This window comes from Struthio camelus, chromosome 2 (assembly GCF_040807025.1).
Source record: "Struthio camelus isolate bStrCam1 chromosome 2, bStrCam1.hap1, whole genome shotgun sequence".
NCBI lineage: Eukaryota > Metazoa > Chordata > Aves > Struthioniformes > Struthionidae > Struthio > Struthio camelus.
In genome coordinates, this window is record NC_090943.1 from 142,268,328 (window position 1) to 142,295,892 (window position 27,565).

Here is a 27,565-nt window from a genome sequence, read left to right on the forward strand (position 1 = left end):
GTCCTTGTAACTTTTAGTGGCGATGAAATAATACCTTTATGTTTGTGATTTATGTCTTATTAACACAGCAGAATTTCTTGACTCTTAACAGATGGCATTAGATGTTCCACAGCTACTTCTCAGAACTAGAGAGTCTCTTTTTTTTCAGTAAAATGTTCTTATATCTCTCAAATTTTTAGTGACGTTTACTTCAGTTGAGGCTTTCTCTGAAGTTTTCTTATCTGACAATCTTAGTTTACTTTTCCTAGTTGGATACTAATATTTTTTTAATGTAAAGCATCATCTGCTGCAGAATTGTTTGGACACTAACTGTAATGAGCTTTTGTTTCTCAGCAAAATAAAAGTATATGGTGTCATTTGAAATATTCCTTTCAGTGACGTGGCCATGTATTTATTTTCTGTGTAAGAACCCTAGAAAATTTATGCCAAAGTAAGACAAGTAGATCCACTAAACAAAATCAAGTCCAATGTACCTCTGTATGGCAACATGAATATGTTTTGTTTGCTGGCTTTGAATTTGTGTCTTTAGTTTAACTTTCTTAAAGCCACATTCAGTTCAGGAATTCCCTGAACCGAAAATAGTTGGCAATCCTGTTCTTCCTCTGCATCTGCATCTGTCTACTGATGCATACTAGGAAGCTCAGTACAGCTCTTCTTGTATTAAAATAACCTCTTTTAGATATACCTTAAGGCTGGATGTTTTAATTTCTTTTATAAAAATGAAAACATCCCTCACTTTGAAGATTTGTTTGAATGATACACTAAGGTTGAGTTTCAAAACAGTTCCAGTGTTAATGCAGTATTTGGTGATGTATCTTTTGTAACTAGTGTCCTCTGTTGGCCTTTAAAGTCGTTTACAGCAAAATTTTGCAAGTCTTAAATAGTTAGTGTTGTATCAACATATTTCATAATCTCATTAAGTATTCATAGTGTCACTCAGCTACTCACATCTTGTTATGCTAATTATCTTTTTAACAGAATATGAAACATGTACTCAAGATATCTTGGAGCTACAATGGCATTTTGATTGTAAAACTCGTCTGCTGCAACAGGTAGAAAACCAAGTACTTAAGATAGAAACAGTCAACAAAACGATTCAGGAGGATATAGACTTCATGAAGAAACACAGCCCTCTGCTGGAGGAAAAGATGAATCTGGAAGGTGAAGCTATGAAGGATGTGTCACTGGCTTATGGAAAGGTAAGCAGAAATAATGCAAAGATGTTTCTATTAGAATCTTTCCACTAAATAGGTGCAAGCACCTTTAGAGAACAAATGCTGTACACAAAGACTGCGAACTGTGTGCCTATGCTCCTATATACAGGAGTTCAGTGCAGCCAGAATCTGGGGAAGATAACGCTGTTGGTCTTTAATAAATGTCTCCTAAGCATATATGGTATGCGAGTCTAACTATACAAGTTGATTCTGTTAGGAGTTTTTCACAGGAACAGTAGAACGCATGTATCTGTTGTGTGCATAGATTCTTCTCAGATTTCTCTCAGACTTCAGTGTTTTATTCCAGGATATGGAGATGCTAGAGCTTTTCAAAGTTATAAAGTTATAAGTTATAGAAAGTTATAAGATTTAATTATTTTTTAGGTGGTAGTATACATTTTTTTCTTAATTTATTTGTTGAAATAATTAATGCCTAATGTGGAAAATGTCAAGCAATCAAGTGTAACAAAGCTGTAGGCCATTTAAAATTGATGTCTAAAAAGGAGAGCTACTGAGTAACTTGAAGTACAGATTTTACTATCAATTGTTATGTTTTCAATGTATTTTCTACAGCAACTTTGATTTACAAATCCAGAGATGAATGTCTTTTTCAGGACAGGGTATTCACATTCTCTCCTAGAAATTGTTTTATGTTTGTGAATGATTCCTAATTGTTGATTTTAAGTTGTTTTATTTTTAACTTCTTATATTTTGAGTAGTCGTCAGCTATATATCAAAATGTTTTTCAAACTAGAAAGAAGTAATTGCATATTGTATCACATAAATAATAAAAGGATTATAAATGAGTAGCCCATTGATTGACTTCTTTTTTCTTAGTTTAATATCAACAGATCATGATACAATATGTTTGAATTACAGCTTGCAAATTCCTTTCTTTTATAAGTCTGGAAATAATTTTCTACACGCCAAAAGCTGTATAGGGTTGTGAGCTATGAGACAGTTCACAGTTAAAAATTAGCATGTTATTCTATCAGTGTTAAAGGATATTTTCAAAATACTGGCTAATTAAAAGTCAGGCTGCTTTATTTTGATTTTGATTTTGATTTTATATCCTTTCTTTTTGTTGATGCCTTAGGATATATTATATGCATTCAAAATGCTGAGATGTTCCATAATGCAATTCAGGAAAGAGACTTCAACATTCTTTTTGGAAAAGCTATTTAGAAAAAACTTTTTCATTGTTTTACTTTTTTCTTTCGAAGAAGTTACACTGCTTATCACAAGAACATAATCTGGTGTCACTGTAACGCATTTATATATTTAATCTCAATAAAATTTCTAATTATTGAATAAAATATTTATGGCTTTTATTGTGCTGTAATATTTATGCTCTTTGTTGTTCAGTTTTTGTTGCTTTTTTCTCCCATGGCCTTAAAAATAAAAGTAGCTGCCAGTTTTTTTTGTAATTAAAACAATTATTTAATGTTAATTCTCTAGCTTTTAATATCCAGAGAACCAGACTGAGCAGTTAAGTAAGAGTTAGAGTGTAATAAAGATTTTGTATCATGTTAATTGCTGATATTTGTCATTATAGTTTCAAAAGCAGATGCAGTAGGCGTGTACACAGCTCCATTTGAAAGGTAGTAGGAACAGAGTGATTCAATGCTATTTATACCACTGACAATTGCCTTCATTGTTTGCATTGTCTCCGGCCCTTCTTTTATATCCGTGACTGTGTGGCTTGCACATCCTCCTGGAGAGCTTTAAGTAATGGTTCTTTCAGACTGCTGAGTGAAACCTCAGTGGCTTCTTTCAACTTTATTTCTGTCTTTCTGCTCCAGAGGTCACTATCTTCCCATGGAAGTAGCCACCTTTTCACAAGAACTTCTGAGTTCTGTAATAGAATGAAAGTCCTCTTGCTAACACTAACTTCTCGATGTCATGCAATTTTACAAGACATACTCCGTTGTCTTTTACCGGGATTGTATCTGTTGCAGACTATGCAGTATTTGTTGTTAGGTTGTATGATATCACAAGGTGCTTCTTCAAATTTCACACTTCAACATTGCAGAGTCAGACAAATATATAAATTATTCTTGTATTTTGAACATTGTATATGATTTTTCATAAAAACATCTTTCAGAAAACTTTTTTTATTTTCTTAGGCATCAAAAATATACAGTGATGTTCACTGCGAACTTGTGGAAATCCAAAAGACAATGAAAAGAATTGATGAAGAAGCTGAAAAGGAGATAAAATCTATATCTCAGAAAATTAAATATGCTGAGATGCTGTTTAGTCAATACAAGTAAGAGCTACTCAAAATAGTATTAAAATATCCTGACAGTTTTTAACAGTGACAATCAAAGCGTAGAAAATTTGCACTTAGAAAACATTTTAAATTCTGATTTTGTAAAATTAAAGATTTTTTTTTATTTATAAAGAAGTCTATATATAAGAAATCTTGTCCTTATTTATCTTAGCTTGCCTTAGCAGAATAAGGAAGGGATAGTGTTACACAAATAGCATATTCCATGAATCTTCCTTAAGCATGCCCATGAGTCCTCCTTAAGCATGCCATGTCTACCTTATTTTACTTAGTTATATATGAATTTTTAATCCTTTTGATTGATAGACCATTTTGCTATCATTCTTACTGGCTGCACAAATTACTTGCATCAAACATCAGCATTTACCATAGTTAATACTAACTATGTTTACCATAGTTAATACTAACTATGCTGTGGTAATTTAATTTTCAGCTTGCCTGTTAACCTGAAAAATTCTAGCCAACAGCACAAACGTTTGAACTTACCAAATTTCATGTCCATATTTTCTTCTTTAACCAGCAGATAAGGTTGCTGTAATTTTATTGGATTATAAGGTAGCTTCTGTATAAAAGCAGACTAACATTGCAATTTCCCCATTGTCACCCGTGGTCAGGTAATGAACCCTTGAATTATCAAGTAGAAGTCTACTGACAGAAGAACACCAGTCACTGTCAAACGATCTCCCCTGTCTGTTGCTGAGCATACAGACCGAGAGAGTCAGGACCAAAAAGAACTGTGGCAACGAACAAGAGTACCGAGTACTTTTATGTTTAAGAGGAAGTTGTACTCGGCTTTGCTGCATATGCCTATAGCTGCTTACCAGGCTATATATGGTGAAGTATCAAGTGGCATAGCGGCTGTTTTTAGCTTGAGGTGAGGGAAGCTTACAGGCGTAATTGAAAGAGATAGGTAAATTGTCAAGATACCCTTACTAGCAACAGCAGTGTTTCAGTACTACAGCCATGTGACAGCAGCTGTACTTCAAACACCAGGTATTTCAAAAGCTGTGCAGAGTAATTACAAAATATTTACCTTTTGTAGTAAGCAACCATCTTTGGTCCGTACTATTCATTCAGAACTACCTCATATTCACTAGGAATTTATATCCCAGTTCCATAATTCAAGCTGTGCTGTGCAAAGCCTGAGTTGAGACAGCACACACTGTTTCACTAGTTCCAGACGGTTGATGTCAGAAAGCACCAGGAATACAATGGAAGGTGTAAACGTGTCTTGCTTCTCGGTTCTTCATTCCAGGCAGCAAAATGAATGTAGCTGTTGAGATGTCCATGTAAACTCAAGTTTCTTTGGTAACCTCCCGTGCAGCAGAGCCTCTACTAGGGACTGTTCCATCTAATTCCCATTTCCTATTTCTTTTCAAGGATCATTCTCTTTAGAGTTTGTTTTAGAGTTGGCATCATTAGTTTACCTGTGAGCAATAAAGGAGCAACTGCAGAGCAGAAGGGAAGAAGCTTCTAGTCCCAGTATTTCTTCATTTTTAAAAAAGGAAGAGTGTTTTCTTTTTTATCTGAAAGGTAGTTTTAGAAGGGTGTCTTTTTATCAGCAGATACATGTACCATCTCAAGTTAATGTATTTCTTCTGTGATAATTCTGTCTTGTAAACTTTAAGACACTGCAGCTTTCTTACTGCAGGATGTGCGTTGCCATACATTGATCCACTCAGCTCACAGGAAGTACTGCAAACACAAAATGCTACATGATCATTTATAGAGGAAGGTTATGTTCATTGAACTCTCAGTGGAAATTAGACTATTTGCAAAGTTCCTGTCAGTAGTGTCAGGTCACTCAAGGAGAGGGGCAATCCGTGTCTGCTAGATAACTGGATGTTTCTTGAACTCTGTAACAGTTTTTCCCTGTACTTCTAAATACGACTGTGAACTACAAGAATTACTCTTCGTACCATCACAGATTTAATGTTTGTAAGAGCTGTTAGTCATTTCTGGTCAGTAAAAGCCTATTTGCCAAAGAGGATTGTCGTCTGTGTATATCTAAGGATCCTGCGCCACATATTTGTCAAGAAACTTTAGCGGTTCTGTTATTAGTAGAAGTAAACTTTGTAATTTTTCACATTTTACAGGCCAATAGCAACCTGCCAGACTTTTTAAAAGTCACAAAAGAAGCATTTATGAGTGGCTTGTAGACAAACATTGTAATTCCTGTATTCTGTCAATTAAAGACTTTTTGTAGGCTTGTATACTGTGAGGGCCAACGCCAAATGGTCAGATAACCGCATAGTTGTGAGAGCTTAGGGCACTGCTAACAACCTGTTTATTTAATATATCAAATAGGAATAATTGTTATATTTTTTATTTGTATGTAAACTCCTTTAGTTATCTATGACATAACAAAAAGTAGACACAATAGAATTTGAGAATAAGGTATTTTGGTCATCCCCGTGAAAGGCCCACTCTCAAAGAGACATGAAGAAGAGACTGTAACTGCTGTGACAGTTTCCTGGTTTTAGATTTTCTTTTCCTTCCTTTATTCAAGAAATAATTGTAGTTAGTAAGTGTGATTGTTCTGCATATTTTTTATGGTGCTTAGTAGGCCATGGTAAAGAGCTGCACGTGATTAAAAAAATGGGAGTTGAATCATTTCAAGTTTCTTTAGATTATAAAATGTTAGCGAGTTTATTTCAAAAACTGGTTAGCCTCTGGGAACTTGAAACAACTCTGATAGTCTCACAGTAGAAGTACATATTGCCTGGCTCAGAAGCAATCTAGGCTATTAACAAGCTATTAAGCCTGCAACAGAAAATATTCCTGACTTTTGTGAAATAGTGCTTTCACAGTATATTTTGGGGTGGATACCACCCTCAGGAAATTGTTACTTTAACTAATGAGACTGGTATTTTTGATGTGTGCTCTCCAGAGAGAACTGTCCTTGCCATTCAACTGCAGTGGGAACCTTACTTACACATACTTGAAGAAAGCAAGGTTATTTATATGCAATAATCCAGTTTATTTAGATACTATAGCCACTGTGGATCTCAGGGCCACTGGCACTAAACTGCAAGCAAATTAAAGAAGGATCATAGCTCTTCCTACTATGTGCTTGTACTTCAACGTGGAAGCAGGAGACATTCCAGATCACATACATTTGCCTAAATGACATCACTGCTTGAGAAGTTCCAGTCTTGCACTTTTAAAGTCCCTGTGCACTTGAAATGAGATCCAAACTGCCTATAGCATCAGTAAGGACTAGTCAGTGTAAGATAAGAAACTATATTTTTCAGTAAGATAGCTGGCTTAACAGTACTAGGGAAACAAGCCTCTTTGGCTGACTTGTTTCCTTTTTCAGCATGTTTGGGTTTTTCTTTTTTTTTTGAGTCTAACGTTTAGTCTGAATTTCTTGGGTTCAGGATAATTTTGATACTAAATTCCTTTCACCATTATATTATTGCTATTCTACTTTATTTAAAATGTTAATGTGTTTCTCATAAAATTAAAAAGATTCACATAAAACATGTTTATGATTCGTTAACTAAAGCTTAACCTTTTTCTTTTTAGAGCCTGGTTTTCAATCTGAAAAGAATAATAATATACAAATATTAAAATTATAGACAAAAATATAGTCAAAAATGTTAAAACAATTTTAATATACAAAACCTAAGACCAGATTTTTGTAATGTCAACACTTACCAAAGGCTGGAGTGACTTCTGGAAATCACCATGTTTTTCCAATTAAAGTTACCATATATGTCTTGACAAAGAAAGAGTATGTGAAGAGTAGGAGATAATGCTGATTTTTGAGAGATACAAGCTTGTGAATGCAAGATCATTTTGTCTTCATAATGTTTGGAATTCTAATTGTGGCTTAAATATGTATATAGAGATGGTATGATCAAATGCTCATTAGATCCTGCTTGGATTCCGGTATAGAGAAATCAGATAGCACAGACTCTGATTCTGTACCCATAAAGTTCATTGCAGACCTTCAGATTGATTTTAATTAAGGGAAAGATGAGGTCCTGCCTAAGGAATATTCTCAAAATATAGTGTGGTTTAGTGCTACGTATTCAGATTTTCTGCAAATCAGTTCAGTGTTTCACCTACCCACTTAGTCCTCTGCGAGGTTGTCTAAATTACTAGCTGCTGGCAAGAGTTGTTAGCAGTGGTTATAGTGATGCATTACTGGAGGTGATTTTACTGTGTAAAACCATGATGAACGATGTTGAAATATATGATTTTACTTTTCTTTTAAGTGAAGATTTTGACTATACCAGTAGATACCTACTTTTAAATTATATTCTCCATCAATTCGTATTCATTGGGTGTAGTCAACAGCAATTTGTTACCCTCCTCTTGTAGGGAAATTGCTGTAGTCTGGGAGTCTAAGCTGTAAGACGTGCAAGATTGCTGTGTATTGTGAATCTCCTTGACTAACTGTATCCTGTGACTTTGGATTTTTGCATTGTTCCCTCTTAACTTATCTTTTTTTCTAAGGCAAATTTCATTACTTTCAGTGTAGTTTCATAAGACTTTTCCTGTCTCTTGTGACCTGTCTGTTACGTTGTCATTTATGCGATATGCTTTCCTGAAATGGATTGAAAACTAATCGGATAGCATTCCAAGTGAAGCCATACCAATGACTTTAATAAGGACATCTTACTTTTTATTATAATGTTTTTCCTCTAGTTTCTTATTTGTTGAGTAGAATTTCTAATTGTGAAAACAGGTAGATATCTCTCCCAATTTCATACAGTTAATGAAGAATTTTAAGTTGTATTGACTTTTTAATCTTTTTTTCTCTGGCATATATTTCTTTTGAGTTCAGAGACTAAATGTAATATGCTGTTGTTTTCCACATTTATTTAGCTTGTCTTGAAAATTTTCTCAATTTTCTTACAGTTCTTTTAGGTCTTGACTATTCTAAATTGCGTTGTGTGCAGATTTTCAATTTAACTCATCCTTGCCCTTTCCAATCATTAATAAATATATAGAGGCAACAGATATGGATGGTGAGATAGCATGTTGTTGACCTCTTCTTTCAAAGAGGATTGATCATTTAATCTTCCTCTTGCATTTTCTCATTAGTACTAGAATTCTTTATATCACCATGTGACTCTTTCACTTTTAATGATCTTTTATGTAGGTTTTTATTTAGTTTTCTTTAGAATTCTATCATTGTGTCACACCTGTCAGCCTGTTTGGTTTTGTTTTGGTAGTCTTGGTAGAGGTCTAGACTCTGAGTTTGTTTTACGTACAAGAAAAAAATTGAGGTGTTTGTCCAGGTCATCAGTTTCTGGCTGATTACCACTTTTTAAGTTTTCTTATAGCAAGCATTTGTTCTAAGGTGCATTAAAATTGCTTTACAAGGACTCTGTGTCCCTTTGCTTACATTATGACTTGTTTCAACATCCTAGTGACAGTGGCAATAGGTACCTAATGCTGGAAATTCATCGTCTATGAAATAAAATCTACCATGTTTGTGTTCTGTTTCATGTAGTTAGGTATTTCCTATTCATATCCCATGACAGTGATGTAGACTGTTGTGAATCTTGCAACCTGTTTTGTTTATGGGAATGGAAGTTAAATTAAAAATGTTAATGATAGCAGTGTTTTTAGGAATATCCACACTTAACAGGAAAGAATCAAATAGAAGATTGTTTATTCTGTCCCTAAGTGATGAAATTGTTTTTTGTATCCTGTAATTTTTTCTCCTGTAGCCTTTTGCTAGAGTGGTAATTCAGGTCATACTTAAATTACAGAGAAAGTAGACCCTTCAGTTCTGTGTACTCACAACCCTTTAGTTGGCATCTGAGGAGGACTAGAATGATATGTGATAGATATGAGAAAGACAAATTTACTGTGACACAGATCTCAAGTACTGTTCTTCAGTTGATTCTCTCTGCTATGTGTTTAGTACCATCAATGAGAGTGAAGAATGCTGCCTGTAACTCAAAATAGTGATTCTGGCCTACATCACATAGTCTGATATTCTTACACGTTTTCTGCACAGCTGATAGTATTATGTTTTTCCTTGAGGTTGTACTCATAAAAATTGTGGCTGATGGGTAATATGAGAAGAAAATTACACTCTATGACATGACTGTTACATGTCTGTCATGGATAACAAGAATTAAATAAATGTTTTCTAATTAAAGCCTTATGTTCTCCCTTAATTATTTTGATATATAAGGTTGACAATGTAGGAAACTTTTAAAAGTTTTTGGGTATCATACGTGGAGCAGATGCAGAACTTTAAAAAAAGTGTGAAGGAGCTTGCATTGTACATAGTACCGTTTTTTGGTGTTTGCACACAGTTTCCCATATACTGTGTATGTTACATCTTTTACTTTATTATGTTAAGAATAAACTGAAATGTAATTTATATGTTTATTTCATGGGTGGTGGGACCTAAGAGAGTAGAGAAAGAGTTAGAAGTACTAGGTTTCATGCTCATAATATACATTCTGTGACATTTAGAATGTGACCTCTTTGCTATAAGTCTTTACTTCATCACTAGCTGGAAATCTTGGAAGCAAATAAAGGCAGAGTGTCTATTAAGCAGTCCTGTAGGAATGATTCTAGAATTACCGGTGATATCTTCTCTTCATTGCTTTTTCTGTTGTTTTACTGTGTTTAAGTATGCAACAACCTGGCCAGGGTTTTTATTGACTGTAGTGTAGTGAATGTCTTTAAAACATAACTACTATCTGTCTTAGTTCTGCTGTGGTGGATTTATTTTGCCAGTTAAGACGGGCTTGGGAAATATGTTATTGACTGAGGTGGTTCTCCTGGGGGAATGAGGAAGACTCCTCTTTTCTACATGCTGAAACAATAATAAAAATAATGGACAAGCACTAGCGGTCATTGTAAACTTTTAACCTGATCTCCCTCTATTTCTTTTGCCTTTCACCAAATCCTTTGCCTTTCCCTGCATAGCCTGTAATGATACGAACAGTGTCTCCTGGAAGTGTTTCTCTGGCTATTGTTGTATATTGTTATCCATTTCCATAATTATCAGCTGTTTTCCTTTTGATACTATAATGTCTGCTGATAAAGCCGCAATTCAGAGTATAAGTAAGGTCTTTATCCCCTTGCCTATTATATACAAGTTCCTTTTTACATGATGAGGCATTAGAGTTTCTAAGTGCATAGTAGCACCAGATATACCGGTTACATGACTATATCGAAAAAAAGATTTTTTCTCTCAAATGATATTTGTTCACAAAATGACAGTGCACTGGATTAATTAAATTAAGAAGGCTCTGAACTAGAAGTAGTCACTAGTAGAGAAAGCTCTCTGTGTACTTATTAATGTGGGGTATTAAAGACAGTCTTCTGCTTAACTGCACGGATACTAGTTCATAGGTCCAATTAAAAGTTGTAATGTTGGTAGTCTATTTAAGTACAAGTGAACTGGCAGCATGAGTAGTTTTGATGTCTGGCTGAAATTATATGAACCTGCCCGGGTAGATATTTTGAAATTATCTCCTGCGTACTGTACAAGAAATGTAGTCACCATAGAGAACCAAAATAAATCTTTACTAATTCAGATCTGCTTTACATTTTCCTTTATGGAGAGGGACTACCTTGGAATATTTCCAAATAGATGGATTCACTTTGTGTGTATTTCTATTAGGAGTGAGTTAAAGCGTTGTGAATATATTTGGACTGAATACTGTATAAAGTTAAAAGAAACAGAGGAGAAGATTATAAAGGATGAAAAACACCTTGAGGAGTTAGTGAAGCAAAAAGCAGAAATCCAGGAAGATGCAAAATGCTGGAACAGCAAAGTGAGTGCTGAATATTTATAAACAAGCAAGTAAATGAGTGCCTTTATTGAAAAGTACAAAAATGCCTGAGTATTTTGTATGTTTAAAAGTTAAGGTCCTTAATAAAAGCAAAAATGTAAATACTGATTTTTAAAAAGTGATATAATTGCATAGAATTCTTGATCTTGTGCATTCTTGTGTTGTAGTATTAGTTTGCAGCTTTGCTTATTAGAAGTATCATGATCATCTTACACGTCTTTGAGTGACCTGTATATTTTTAATGTATATTTTTAGTTTTTGGATGCATATCTACTTCATATTACTCATCTTTCTCAAATTATCTGAAAGAAAGTGTGTGGGACAGCATGAATGGATTTACATTAATAGATTTTTTGACTTGAGATTAGAAATGATGCACTTTCTTCACTGTATGGACAGTGATAGTCTCTTTTATTTAAAATTCCTCTGTTTTCTCTTGTACAAGTCTAGCATCCCTTTTGGATCCTTGTATTGTTGTACATGACAGTTTAAAATCTGAAGATCATCACACTGCCTGACTAGGAGTTTTCAATTAACAGATGGCTCCGTATGTGGTACTAGTGGAAAATAAGATGAAGCAGATCCAAAGTAATGCTTAGGTGCCTGAAACAGGGTTTAGAGAGAGAGAGAGAGAGAGAGAGAGAGAGAGAGAGAGAGTGTGTGTGTGTGTGTGTGTGTGTGTGTGTGTGTGTGTGTGTGTGTGTGTGTGTGTGCGCGCGTGCGCGTGCGTGTCTGTGTTGGTGTGTATCTATAAATATGCACATATAGTGTATATATAAATATGTATATTTTAATATAAAATTCATTGTCTTGTACGTGCCCAGAACTGCTATGATTTCTTCATCTAAAGAGCTAGATCCTGCTTAAGGTCTAGTGAAATCCAGAATCTAGGTGGAAGGTGAGGTTCCCTGAGAGGCTGAATCTGGAAGTGTGCCCTGAATTTACAAAAAAAATATTAAAGATTTAGAGTCATAGTTGACAGTGCTGCCTCCAGTGGACATGTTTTTACCTTTTGTTTCCAACACTTAGCTACGTATTACAGTTTTCTTCCTGTTGTTGGCACTAGCTGTTGCGACCACTGATAAGTAGAAAAATATTATTTTCAGATAGAGCCAATACTTACTGGTAAGCTCTTTTTTTGGTTCATTTCCATCTGTGTTTGCTTGATCTGATATGCTTCACCAAGTGCTACATGCCAACACAAAGAGTGAAATGTGAAAAAAGGGTGAGATGGAGCACAAAACTGCTCCTTTTGTTGACCACCTCTGATTACTTTATACTGAAGATGAAACAGAATTAGTTTTACTACAAAGATTAGCTGTCATGATCAGTTTTATTCAAAAACATGGCTAAGCTAACTAAGTGAATAATCCTTTACAAGTAACAGTGGATTTTGAGAAAGCTCAAAGTGATCCTGGAAACCTTACTGGAATAATATAATTACTGGAGGAAAAATGGGAAAATATTGTGATTATTTTCAGTGACTTCAGTGGAATTTGAATTGGATCCATATTATAGCGTGTCAGTTGGCACGTTCGTCATTATTTTATTATCAAGCAACAGATCTGAGAAAAGAAATAGTGATGTGAATTAATATTTTCTGTATTTTTTTCTGACTTTTTTCCCTTCTTCACGCTGTTTTTTATTTTATATGTAGCCTAGTAAGAGTGGTTTATCACTTAGGAAGTGTTACAACTTTTAACACTGTAGTGACAGCTCTGAGATTTTTTTTTTTGCCTTTGTTACCCAGATTTGTATTACAGAAAGTATCTGTATACATTAAATCCAGTTTTCGGTATCTATGGGTACAGCTTTTCAGAGATGAGAAGAAAGGCTCCTCATAAAATTAGTCTCATGCCTACATACTCCTCCATTATTCTCTTGTCTTCATGAGTATCCAGCAATTCAACAGAGTATAATTTTTTCCCGTTAGCTAATGGAAGAGGATTTGACATCTGAAAGTTGGTTGAGACTTAAGCTGTTCGTTGGGTAGCCTGCTGTCCAAATAATATTCCAAGTGCTGAGTGGAACCAGTGCCCTGCTATTACAGTGACACAGCAAAGTTAGTGCTCTGTTGTTGCTACTAGCAGCAGAAAGAGATTGGAAATTGGATAAGATAGTAGAGATCTTCTGAGGCGGAGGATAACAAAGGAATAAGTTAGAGCATGTTCATATCTGCTTCTGTATAGTGTTCCACAGAGCAGACAAAATCCGCAGAAGTAGTGAGGCAGATTTACATAGAAAATAAAATTTATGAACTTTTGAATGTTATTTTCTTTACAAACCTGCTCTTAATTATAACTGCTGAGAACTTCTGGAAATCTTGTGAAGAAAAGAAGGTTTATCCCAAGATTCTATTATTTTCCATCACTTCCTTTGTTCCTTAGGAGTAACTCACCAAATATTATTTGGTTGTGGTATCCATCTGTCTCATTTTTGTCACATCAGGAGCAAAGGCATAATCTAATGCTAAAAGACTTCTGAAGCTTTCATCTGAAGTTGTTACTATAAATTTTTTTGAATTAAAGACAGAGAAAAAGGGCTGTATCTAAGTTCCCCTTGACTGCTTACTCTACCTTAAAAGCTTTCTGTAATGGAAAACGCAAGGCACAACTATGCTCATCGTTTAAAAGAGGGGTTTTATGGTCTAATTCACTCTTGAAACTTGTTTTTTATTACTTTTTGCCCTAACCACAGCAAGTACAAATAGTATAATATTCCTTTTTTCTCTTTGATTGCTTTTGTCTCCAGCATTACATATACCTAAAGACTTACAATGTCTGTGCCCTGTCATCTCTGCTTTAGACAAAACAAATTCTTTCAGTCTGTTCTTGTATCTTCTCAAAGGCATTGTTGACTTATGCTCTGTCTGTAAGTCATTATAACCCCCATATCTTCTTTTACAGAACTGCTAAGTACCTGTCATTCAACAGCTTGTTTGGAGCCTGAAAAGTGTGAAAAGAACAGCTTTCTTTTATATATCAAGTGCAGATATTGGCTTTTATAGTCAGGATATAAGTAAAATTACTTGAAATCCTTACTTCTATTTGTGAGAATGTTAAGACTGTCTGGTCCTGCTACTCGTACATGTGTTCTGATTTGGAATTCTTTAGTATGTGGAGAAGTAAACCTACATTAAAACAGATGAAAGTAAACACATCTCAAGGAAAAGTTTTATCTAGTAAGGATTTCTTTTCCTTTTCTCCAGAGTACAAAAAAATATGAGAGGAATTAAGAAAAACTGTACTAACACTATCTGTGCTCTCTGATAATATTTCGTAAGGTAGTTAAAAATAGGACAAGCCTTATTTCAGATATAATGATAGAAAACCCAGAAGCAGTTAGGAGATGTAAAAAAAAAGTAGCAGATGGACAATGTTCATCAAGCTCTGATGCATAGTCAAAGTGGGCTTTCCATGTAACGATCTTATAGGAGTCTGTTTATGATTTGACAACATACAGCTTCATACCTTTCATCTACTCTGGAAAGCCACACAGTACATAAAAGATCAAGCAACAGCTCTGTGTCATCCTTCAGAGATAACAATTAAGTCTGTTACTCTGGTGGTCATCCTTCACAGACATTCCTAGTTACGCCTTTCTAGATTTCTGCTTTTAATCTGTGAAAAACTTATAGATTTGCTTTTTTGGCAGCCTGCCTCATCTGCTTAAATGTTAGACAAATGAAGAATGGATAAACTGAGGAGATGGAGGTTAAGACAAGCTTGTGCTTGTTTTATGCTGCATATTAAGAAGAATACTTAGTTTTTGAAATTACCAGGAAAGCCATGTTAGAAAGGATTTCAGGAAATCACCTAGTCTGCTTTGCACAGTGTAGCAATATTTTTGGGCCGTTCCTGTCAAAATTTTTGCTCCTAAAGTATCAAAGGAAAGAAGGAGCAACATTTCTGATTTATTTTTTCCTATGTACTAGTGATCTAAAATTGGGACATTTTGTTCATACTTAACCTGTTAATATTCCTGCGAATGTAATCAGTTTCTTTTGACTTCTTTTTGTCTTTCCGATGCTGTCCCTGAAGTATAGTTGATTACGGTCTCTTTGTTACTTTGTTTTACATACGGAAAGACTTACTAATTTGCTTTTAGGTGTCCTTTTTCTGGATTAATAAATGTACCTGCTTCTTTTCAGTTTAATTCATAGATCATATTTTCTAAATCCCTTACCATCCTTCTTTCTCTGTAGACTCTCTCCAGTTTGCTTACATCTTAAATTATGAAGCCCTGTACAGTATACTCCAACTGAGGCCTTTCTTAGTTGGAGTGAGAACGTCAATAATTCCTGACATTATTCCTGATGTCTAGGACATACGTTACAGTTTTTGACTCAGAGTTTTACATTGTAGTTTCATATATTCACTTCATATATTTTTGTTTACTTTCATCTTGCTGATTATTTATGAGCTTCTAGTTTGTCAAAATTTTGTTGGATTTCCAGATTTTTGTATCATCTGTAGATGTGATTGTTAATTTTGTCTTTATTTTGTCATTCAAGGTTCTAATTCATACTGAATGGTGCTAGTCATAGCATAGACCCCTGTGAGCTCCCACTTGAAATTTTTTCCAAGTTAACAATGAAGAAAAGAAGTTCAACCAGTTGTAATCTCATGAGCATATACATCTAATCTATACTTTTTTTAGGTTGTTTAGGAGACTATGAGTGGAATATCATCAAAAGACTTATTAAAATTAAGATGTATCACATCTACTGCTTCCCTTTTCACCAGATTACATTTTCAAAGTAGGAGATTAAATTTTTATTATATAGTCTTAAAATATTCATGTTTGCTATTCTAGCTTCTAATTATGAATATACAAATTTTAATTAATGTGCTCCAGAATTTTTCTTCATGTCAAAGTTATTTTGATTAAATCTCTTGCGTTCTGCTTTTTATGTTTTCAAAAACGGGTGTTAAATTTGCCTGGCTCCAGTTCTTTGGAACATTTTTCCATAAATTCTTCATACAATTATTAATGACTTAGATTTTATTCTGTCATTTCCTGAGTTAGCTATTTAAAGGAGGCATTATCAGGAGGGTGAATTTAGTTGGGCCCTGCTTACTTAAGCATGTGCGTATTCTTTAAGCTGTTCTATCCACTTCTCTCCTATTTCCTGTCAATGTTACGTAATTGATGATATTCTATATTCTTTTAAAAACTGAGGTATGTATCACACTATATATTTGCTTCAGTATTCCCTGAAACAATCGTTATGTGCCTTTATATTTAATAATAGAAATAGACTTTGCTTTACTTTACAAAAGATCGCTCAGTGCCCCAGACAGGGCATCTTGACAAAAGCATGGGGCGAGTGTAGCTCCTTATCCTTTAGTAGATAACAAAGGATTTCTTCATCAGCTCGTAGCTTTGTTTTCTCTTTAGGCAAGCAGCATTTTTTGAAAATACAATTCATTAGCTCCAAACCAGTTAAAAATGCTGTTTTTTCAATTTCTAGACCTTTGATAAAGCTGGTAAAATTAAATGATCTGTAGTCCCTAAAGCACCAATTCAAGTTTGTTTCGTTCTTCCTTTATCATTGGCATAGCTGAATACCATCACATTGGAAAACACAAGCCCTGCAGTGGTACATAGTATTATCATGGAGCAACAAGGGCCAGCTCTCTGCAAGGTGGGAGAGCGGAGAGCTGAGCATGATAACAAGGCAGAGAGAGGCAGTGGTCTCACTTACAAGGATGCAGTCCTCTAGTGCTGGATCAGGGTGAGCTGCTCAGGTGTGGTGATGGCAACCAGGTCCAGCCAAGAGTCTAGATTGCCAGATAAGTCCAATGTGGTGAGGCAGGTCCGAGGTTAAGCCAGGATGTCAAGTCTGCAGTTCATAGGTCAGAGTCAGCCTTGGACCAATGGGGTATATGGCCAGGCATGGGCATGGCTGTAACTTAGCTCAGGCCAGGGCTGAGAGCCAGAGCCTCAGCTTAAATACAGATCTGCAGAGAAGAGGGAGGGAGCCCCTCTTAGGCTTGCAGCTTTCCCTTTGAGCAGTTTCCAGGCTGGCTGAGTCTTCTCAAACAGCTCTCAGAAATCACTCATAGTGCATTATCAGAGCTGATTGTGAGCTAAACTCCTAGGAGCAGGGGAAATGTGCTCAGGGTCCTGACAGTTGCTTTATGTCGCCTTAAGCAAAGTGGATGGTGAGTTTAGCAAAGATGGTAAGTTTTGCAAAAAGCGTGTTAAGTTTTACAGAAGTCATTTTTTCCAAATAGCTTTCTTTTTTTTTACCAATTTTTTTGGGGAAAAAAAGCACAGTGATGGTGGATTTACTGAACAAATCGTAAAAGATGCTTCAGCTGCTAAATACGAGATTCCAAATCTTTGGGATTTTTTTTATCCTTCAAAGGGACAGATATTCAGCTGTTTTGTTTGGAGCACCTGACTGTATACATTCCATGGTGGTGTGCCTGTTGAATGTGGGCCCTATGTCTTAAGATGAGGAGGTCGTGTTTACTTGACCAGAATTGTATGTTGGAGCTTTTCCTGCCATTCTCTCATGTTGCTTATGTGACTTGTGGTCATACAGTTTTGGAAGTGCTAAAGCAACTGCTAGTTTCTTTTTAACTCTCTGCTGTTTTGAGATGGAAGCTCCGCAGCACCTACTTGCTGCTTTGTATATGGAGCATATATAAGTGCTAGTAATTCATGTTGTTAGTTGCTTGCATTAACCTTTTAATCAGTTGGCACAGAAGAGCCTTTTTTCATCAGATTTTTTTACTTTTTAGATCTATCCTTTTAATGGAACTTTAAAAATATGACAGAAACAAAAACCTTGCATTAAAAACAACTCCCATGTGAACTTTCAAAGTGGTTTAAGTACTAGTTTGCCAAATCCATATGACTCTGCTATTTAGAAGAAAGGGTGTTATTGAGTTATTATTATTATTTTTTTTTTAAGGAAACTCAGGTCATAAAGTAGGCCTAAGATTGGGATTTTTTTTTCAAGTATTATATCTTTTTGGGTGCATAAAAGGAGCTCATAACTGGACCTGACTTTCAATTTTAATTTTATTATCTGTGATGGTGCTGCATGGTTGTTGCCACATGAACTTACATTTCTGTGCAACTTACCTTGGAATTACCTCCTTTTTTGTCCAGCATTTCAGTGTTTTGCAATGCACAGCATAAAAATACGAAGTGGTTTAGTGCGGTCTTTTCTTTTTGAAAAGCTGAAGATGGCAATAGCAAAGCCGTCAATTTCTGAGTCTTCTTTCTGTTAGGGAAAAGGGGTGTTTCTAATAACACCTTTAGTCACTAACTAGTTGGGGAGGTGCAACCATACCAGGACAATCAGGAGAATACTAGGGAAGTACAGCAGAGCTATGACATGTCGAACAAGAAACCAAGACAAAACCTGTATTAGTTTTCTTCTTAGCCAGTATCTCATGTAAATCTGCTGTTCTTCCTCAGATTCTTGAGGTATCAGTAAAAGTTACTTGACATTTGCAGAGTACCTGTGTCTAAATTCTGTCCTGCTCTTCCCCCATGTATTCTGTATCCCAATGCTAACATCTTCACGAACCTTGATCCCGCTTGGGCACGCTTGCAATCTAGCCATATTTCGGTCGGACCCATATCTCTAAGGGGATGCTTTACGAAAGTTCTGCCAGGGTAGCTGTGTTGCTTCTACCTCTACTGAGAAAAGAGAGTGCTGAGGGAAACAAAGTCTATCAAGCTTACTGTGAGCAGGGATGCCTATATCTATCCATCTGAGGCCACTTCAGATGTTTTCCTTACCCTGTAGGTACTTGCTTCCCTAACATCCTCATTTTCCTTAAGTTCCAGTGATTAATCTGTCATTGAATCGCTATATGAATCTCTGTATTAAGTCAACAAGGATATTGGGAAATATTGGGATATTAAGGAAATTTTTGAGGCTGAGAGGAACTAAACGTAGTCTACTCAATAATACCGTGTATGTCATAACATGAATTGGCAAGGTGTGAGTATATCCTTAATGAAGTCTAAAGATACTGCTTGCATACATCACACTGAGGATGTGCATATGACTAACACAGCATGAAACATCTCTAGATACCTTTCAATAGCCTTCCTTTGTCAGTGTATTTTAAATTTAATTTTTAAATGTATCATTTAATTGTTACAAATAAATGGAGGAGATATTTGTATAATTTATAAAATATTTTCTAGATAGAAGATTTGAATGATAAAATAGCTGCCCAAGGAAATGAGAACATAAAAATATCAGATGCTTGCTCTGAAGTGATTAAAGCTACTGAAGAATTAGTAAGTTTTTTATTGTTTTTATATAACTGAAGTAAAAGTGTTTGCATCATCTATGTTGAACTGTAATTTCAGCTTACACTAAAAATGTCTTAATGTCTTAACGTTTGTTAGAAATCCTCCTGGGAAGGTGATCTACAGACTATAAAACAAAAGTTGCTCAATACTCGTGAAGCATTGAATGATTTGAAATGTGAAAATGAAGAACTTGAGGGAGAAAATGAAGAGTTTTTGCAAAAATCTGCAGATAGGTAATTCAAACACTATTGAATGCCTGCAATGTAAATATAGGAAGCTAATGTTATTCTTTCATGGAAGGCATGCTTATAAAAGAGGACCTTACTTTTATTATTTTTAAATCTGTGTGTAGTTTTTCAGTAATTTCAAATCACACTGATCTTGCCCTTGTTTGAAGTATTAACTGGTAGGCTGAAAGATGAGATGAAGGTTTATCAGAATATGTACGGGCAAATGTGGAACATCAGAGAGAGGGGAATCTCTGGAAAACTTTGGGCGGTGTCATAAGCTGAGATCATCTTTTACACTAAAAGTTTACAAGCATCCCAGAAAGACTGGACAAGTTCTCGAGAGAAGTTCTTTAGGCATTATTTATTTCAAATATAGTCAATATTATTGTGAGGCTTTGTGATTATTGTGTTCTTTCACATGTTCAGGAGTTCCAAAAATGTATTTGAAAGTTCAGATCCAAGACCCGGAGAATGATGATGACATGTTCCTGGTAGTGAAGGATTCCAGGACCTCAGTCGATTTATATCTTCAAAGATTATGGGAAGATGTCATTGAATCTCTTGCCTTATATTAGAAATATTTTGCATTTCAGAACATGAGTTTGAGACTCAGAGCCTACTATAGCCTTTCACAACCTTTCTCTCTCAACATATTCGTGCTTTATTTTCCTTTCTGAGTGTGCAATGATTTGTGTGTGGCCTTTTATATTGGGGAGTAATTGCTATATTTTGTGAAATTGCTATATTCCATGAGAACAGAGTTCTTAAAATCAATACATTGTCTCGTGTTAGTCTAAGAATTGGAGTATTTGTTTTGATTAATTACATGCTAACAAGAGTACTGGCATTTTACTTAAACAGGACTAAAAAGTGAGTGACCGTCTACCTCCTAATAGGCTACAAGGAGATAAAGAACTTGTTTCTCTTGTTCTTCTTGGAATGCTTATTTGTGCCTCTTTCCTATTTAGAGCATGCAGTACATTCTGAAAATAAATCTCTTGGTCATCTGAGTTTTAAGGGACCCCAGCAGTCTAAATATTCTAGTGTCCTCTTCTGGAGATATTCAGAACTTGCCTGGATGCAATCCTGTGCAATGTGCTCTAGATGACCCTCCTTGAGCAGGGGGTTGGACTGGATGATGTCCAGAGGTCTTCTAACCTCAACCATTCTGTGATTCTGTGATTCTGTGAATCTTCTTGAGGATTGTTGCTCTTAAAAAAAGAGATTCATGCTTGATAGCTGACCTGCTTTATACTGGAGAGGATTTTTAAATGCAAAATCATGTTTACCTCTGTTTACACAGAAGCAGACATTTCAAAAAGTTCCCTTACTTTTTGTGATATAGAGAGGTAGGGAGACCCTTCTACCTCTTCATTTTTTTTTTTTAAATGGATATCATATTGTCTCGGTGTCTCTTATGGGACCATTGAAGTGGGCCTACATTCTGTGATCAGAAGTGGACTTCAGATTATACTGGTTGCATTGATGAGGGCGACTCCACCCACGCTGTTACTGAGTGACGTGGAGAAACATCTAGAAATAGTGTTGCCTTTGGCAAAGTGATCCTGCAATCATATTCTCCCAAAGGATTCCAAGACCTATCTCAAGGTAACTTATGCTTTAGCTTAGAAGGACCTAAAACGTAAAGCATATGTGAGCAAGTGTTCAGGTGGAAAAAAAATGCTTTGTCAATAACTGGAATACTTTGGGATTTGTTGTCCATATGAACATTCACACCCCATCTGTGTTGCCTTTCCTTCATAGTACTTTAAACTTCCTGGATTTACTGATTGAAGGAAAATGAGGAAAAACAGTGCATTTGACCTGACATATATATACATTTGCACACACACACTCTTTTCCCATGAGGGCTCAATGTATCATATAGTACTGTTAGAGCAAAAAAGCTCTGGTCCTTGTGCTATGCACAATTACTTAACATATGAACGTTTAGGGAAGGAAAAATCAAAAATTCTTCATGCCTTTCAAAGAGGGGTAGAGTTCCTGAGTAAGCTGCAGAAGCTATGTCAGAATTTTAAGCATCTATATGTAAAGAGTGGAGTATGGAACACACACACTGCAGAACCATAGTTCTTTATGCTATAGTCAATTTGCTTTTCTGCTTTCTTGCATCCATACTTAAAGTGCTTTGGCCTGCAGAATCATCTGTGGCCTTGCGTGCATCGAAACAATTTTACTCCACAGGAAAGGTGTAGGAAATCAAAGTGGAATACCTGTTGTTTGGTTCCTTTCATTTCTTTCCAGCTTCAGCACCGGTCTGCTTTCTCTCTACTGTTCGGATGAATTGCTGGCTTGCTTTTGGTGTTTTGATATTTAATTCTTTTTATAATCGTAGATGTTTTTAAAGGGATTTCTGAAGCCATTTAGTCATGATCTTGCCCAAAGCAGGATTAGCTATGCTTACAACTATTTTAAGAAAAGATCAGATTATTTTATGTTTTATTTTATTTTTTTTTAGGATTTTCAGGGATGGCTATTCCAGAACTTCTCTGGACAAAGCAAGTAGTTAATTGCCCAGTGCCATTTTGTCAGTATTAGAGAACACATTTTAGTTTCTCCAGGTAATTTGCAAAATTAAGGCACCTATCTCTGATGGAACAGTTAATGAAAACCATTTCAGAATTAGGTCCCAAGACCATTGTACGAAAATTTTCTGTTTTGAACGTGATCTGGTTATGATCTGAATAGTTCAAATCAGTATTATCAGAGACTATGCTCTTCAGAATCTGTAAGAACTGACCAGAAACCATTATTAAAAAAGGTTTGTCCAGGGACAGATTTACAGCTGAAGTTTCATCTAGTAGTCAAAGAATTGCCTTGAACCCCTCATATGTGAGTGAGTGCTGTAGTTATTTCTGATCACTTCTATTTACTCTTTGGCCTCATTACATACTGTATACATTACATACTGTAGCTTCATACATTCTTTGTCATTGACCCTTTACAGCATCAGCCTCTTGACCTCCTTCATCAGTTTGTCTATAACTCGTGGTCTACTTGTAGTTATAAATCTCATAAAATCATGGTTATGTCACAGCACCTGGCACCACTCACAGTGGTACTGTTGGCTTCTGTCTCGTTGCTGACCCAGCGGGTGTGCAGGGAAGTGTAGTCAGTGTATGTGATACAGGCAGACCTAGGAAAGTCTGAAGAATAGAAGTGTTACTACTCTCTAATGTGATATCTCCTAACTGAATTGTCCTAGCCTTGGAAGGACCAGAGTACTTCTGCTTTTGCCTCCCTTCAAACAGAAAGACCCTGTTGTTCTTTCTCATTATCATCTAAGGATAATTTGGGCCACTTGCTTGCATACTCTCAGCTCTGTTTTTTCCTAATGTGCTTGTGTGGTGGGAGACTTTTGTCCATGCGGTCGGACTTGGTCATCTCCAGAGTTTTAATTTACGAGGAACAAGATCTTTTTGATCTATGCCAAGATTGCTAAGATTTTTTTTTGTCTCAGCAGCTGAAAATAGGGGTAGTAACCCTTTGTTTTTAAGAGCTGTCTAAATCAATAGCTGACTATGCAGGACTTTTATCAAGTAGCAAATGTAGGGTATAGGCAGTAGTACCTCCTATTTCACTTCGGTCTGTTAGGGCTGTTGCAGCTTCTGCAATATCTCTGAAAAACATCTCTTACAAATTTATGTAAAGCAGTCACTTCTGGCTCTAAACACAGGGTCTCACATGTGTTTGACATTGCTAAAGCTTCTAGGTCATATTTTGCATTTTGGAACGATCATACTGCTGTCTCAGTTCTCTTAGGACTGTGAATTTCTGTCTTCATCACATTGGTCAACTGCTTTGAGAGTAACAGTAAGTTGACTGGATATAGACAGTCTTTTAACAGAAGAAGGACAGTTGTAATACATGCTACATACATGTCATATTGTAAATATAGTTCATCAAGATGCATAGAGAAAATGTTCTCTGTTTTCTTACTTTGCACTTCTGTGTTGCTTGGATTTTAGGAAGGGAAATTAAGTTGATGTGGGCCCGCACTCCCTTACAAAATGAAAAAATGTTTACAGAGTATTTTCAAGGTACTGCTGACTGTAAACTGTGTATTTAGGAACCAGCCGTTCACATGCACTGAAAGTGGAATATGTGTGTGTGTGTGGATGAAATGATCTATGAAGTTTAGTTCTCCTGCAGTAAGCTTTGTATTTTGTAAGGTAATTTATGTTTTCTTCTTTTAACTAAGTAAATGACACCCTATATTAAAGGAGGTTATCTTTGAGAGAAACATTCTAGCTTCTAATTCAACTAAGGACCACTAAGTGGTCAGTGCAGGGTCTGCAGATTTAAGTATGAGAAACAATGTGTGTGGCCTATGAAGATCCTTAGAGTACTTTTTAGTTTTATCATTCTCATTCAGTAGATGCCCTCAGTAGTAGTATCAGTTTATTTTTCAGTGATCTCATTCTTCTACAAAGAAACATTTGGTTGGAGATCATTAAGTTTTAATAACACAGAGGTTATATTCAGTCCGTCAAAAGACTATCAGTGTTTACCTGTGCAGAGTTTTTTATTTGTTTGTTCTCTACTGTGTGGTCTGATGGTCTAACCTAATTTTTAAGTTCACTTCTGTCAAACAGTTCACTTCTACTGATTTTTTTTTTCTTATTTCTATATAAACTGAAGTAAAATTGTGTTATGTTGCATAAGAATTCTGCAAATAGGAAAATATTTAGGGATTTGAATTCATCAGCTGCATAACTAACCTGCAGCACTGCACTAGTATGAAGTACTCCATACCTCAGACGTGGTCATATATTCATATATTATAAGATAGATGAACTGGGCAGTTTTGACATTTTCAGACACAAGGGCTGTTAACTGTCACTTTCTCCTCATCCAAAAATGATACCATTATATTACAGGTTAATAATATAGATATAGAGGACAAAAATTTGACATATGTAATAGTTTGATATCAGTGAACTATCAGGGCATATACTTATGAATAAAGAGAGTTGTAAGTTTTGAGGAAGAGCATGGTGTATTCAGCATCAAATCAACAGAATGATAAAATACTGCTTTGGATTTTGATTTAAAATATTTTAGATTTACTTATTCAGTAAAGTTTCTTTTTATTTTAGCTCATATACTTTATAAACAAATAATGTGAAATAATATCACTTTATTTGATTTCAACAGCTCAAGAAAAAAGAAGACATATCAATCAGAAATAAAAACTGTCTGCAGAAGCATTCAGAAGATAGAGGAGCAAGTAAAAAGTGTAAATAAAGATCTCTATAACATTGAATTCTCTTATAGTGAAAAAAGAACAAAGTATGAGGACTTGCAAAAAAAAATAACCAGTGAAAAAATCCACTACAAGGTTGTATATTTTTTATTTAAAATCATTTTTAGAGTGGAAAAATAGAAAATAATGCCTTTCGTATCAGAAAATTATTGGACAAGCCATCTAATATCGGGAAAATAATAATGCACAGCTTCTGATTTTTCACCAGGTGTTTTAAAACACTCAAAAAATAACAAAACAGTAGCATCTGGAGGATAAAATAAATTGGTTACTAAATGGCCACAAGTAATGAGAGGCTGAAGATTACAGTTGACAGATGTTCTCAACCCCACAAATTTTTTGTGATTCCTAGATAATATGAAATGTATAGAAAAAAAGCCAATCTCATTCTTTATATAACTAAATGATTAGAAGAATCTGTAAATCAGTACAGCTTTACTTGATACTAAATGTAGCCATTGCAAATGAAATGCCACATTAGAATAATTGTTTCCTTATTGGTGGATGTCACTAGCTACCAAGAATTGTTATTGAAAGTCATCCTTATGTAGTGGCTTTGCAATGGCTGTGAAGAATTACATGTGTTTTTTATGTTTTCTTACTTTACATAATAATTAGTAAATAATTTTGAACATATGCATGCGGCTTTGTGGGATCAGTGCTATTCTAAGGTGTAAGATTCAGCATTCAGAAATACAGAGAAAAAGAAAGTAATACTGGGAATTTTCAAGGGTGAAATTTTTTTTTTTCAAAAAGATATAGAAAGTATTTTGTGTACTTGTCATTAGTGTTCTTCTACTATATGTAAGGTCTAGATTGCCTTGAAGGAGGGACTCTCACAGTTTCGTTTTCTGTAATATTTTTAGGATTTCCTAATCCATAATCATTAAAATTAAGAATTGAGTGTATTTTCCTCTTTATAATATGCATTGGTGCATTAGGCACTTGGTATTGTGTCTGTTTTCCTCTTCACCTACCTGCTTGCCAAAGTAAAGCCAAATGCATTTTTTGGAATGCATTTGGTTTAGCATACAAGTACACCAAAGTACCAGACTGTTTCTAAAAAAACCCCAAACAAACAAACAAAAACCCTGGAGGATGTAATTTAAAACAGAGCCAGTTAAAAGGCGTATAGAGCCAAGGTAAAAAGTAATAAAACAAGGGCTGGCGAACTTTGCAGCTGTTTTCAGAATGAATGTGAGTGAATTTTGTGTTTTTAAGGCCTTTAATAGTGCCAAGATTCCTTTTTTTTGGATCAAGTTTATATTCTTGGCAAGATCTGAATTTGCGCAGTATATAGTTTTGTCCTATAAATTGTCTTCTTGGTATGCTATGCTGTTTTATAGCCGTATGTTTTAATACTAACTTTGTAAGAATTTTCTGTTTTCTGTGCATATGCATTTGCTAAACACCAATTTTTCCATGTTCTCAGTGTTGTATTCTGAAATATTCACATGAATGGACGTTCTTATGAATCAAGTATTCAAGGGATGCTAAAAATTACTCTAAGAAATTACGATTGAGAAGGGATTGTGTCAAAGCCCCTGCTTATTTGCTATCCTACATACTATTTTTTTCTTAGCTTGATATTTTCCCTTTAACTATTAAAAAATTTTTAGACTTCTTGAGATTTTCTTCCATGAATTTTCCAGTTCCCTTTTGATCTCATATTAGTTTTTAACATCCACAGCATTCTGTGAAAAGGGCTTCAATGGCTTAGTCATGTGTTGTGTGAAGAATTATTGTTTTTTTAATTTTCTGCTTACCATATAATTTCATTAATACCCCTAGTTCTTATATTCCGACATACATTGGTCAGTCATTCCATATTCACTTGCCATAGGTCACACGTGATTTTATAGACTTTCATCATATTCTTTCTCTTTCTAAGGCTGAAGAGTCCTGATCTATTCGCTTATTTCATGAAAGAAAGCTGTTCCATGTCTCTTTTCATTCTAGTTGCCCAGTACCTTTTCCAGTTCTGTTATTCTTTTATGGGGAAAGAGAGAGGAGTACTAGAACTGCATAGCATACTCAATATACAGGCATACCATGGACATATATGGTGGTATCGTGATGATTTCTGTTTTGTTCTCTATTCCTTTTCTAAAAATTTTTAACACTACGTTTATACTTTTAAATGCTACAGAGCATTGTCTTCCCATTGTCTTGGAACTATCTGTTTTAACTTCAAAATCTTGTTCTTGTTTGATACTAGTCAGCTCAGAGCCCAGCGTTGTGTAAATACGGTGAAGACTTTATCCTATGTCCAAGCATTTACCTTCACTGAAATTTGTCTACTGTTTTGTCTACCTTTCATTTAGGATACCTTACCGCCTCTTTCCAGTTGACTTAGTCATTATTACCCTAAATAAGAAATCTATCTGATTATGCTAAGTTATCCCACAAAATACCTCTTTTCCTATATTGTTTATGAATTAATTGAAAACCATAGTATCCAACTCAGATGCACGCAG

At 35.2% G+C, this 27,565-nt stretch overlaps 1 protein-coding gene across 3 annotated transcripts in view; it reads left to right on the top strand.

Moving 5' to 3' along the window:
- CCDC178 (coiled-coil domain containing 178) overlaps positions 1–27,565 on the top strand; it is a 193,748-nt gene that overhangs the window by 25,351 nt on the left and 140,832 nt on the right. Inside the window, exons 7-12 of one of the 3 annotated variants that reach the window (XM_068932791.1) lie at positions 979–1,199; positions 3,341–3,483; positions 11,111–11,264; positions 19,461–19,556; positions 19,668–19,804; positions 24,980–25,163. In XM_068932791.1, the coding sequence (XP_068788892.1) occupies positions 979–1,199; positions 3,341–3,483; positions 11,111–11,264; positions 19,461–19,556; positions 19,668–19,804; positions 24,980–25,163 (935 nt within the window). The remainder of the gene's footprint in view (positions 1–978; positions 1,200–3,340; positions 3,484–11,110; positions 11,265–19,460; positions 19,557–19,667; positions 19,805–24,979; positions 25,164–27,565) is intronic. The other 2 variants (XM_068932793.1, XM_068932794.1) reach the window with 2 other exon arrangements.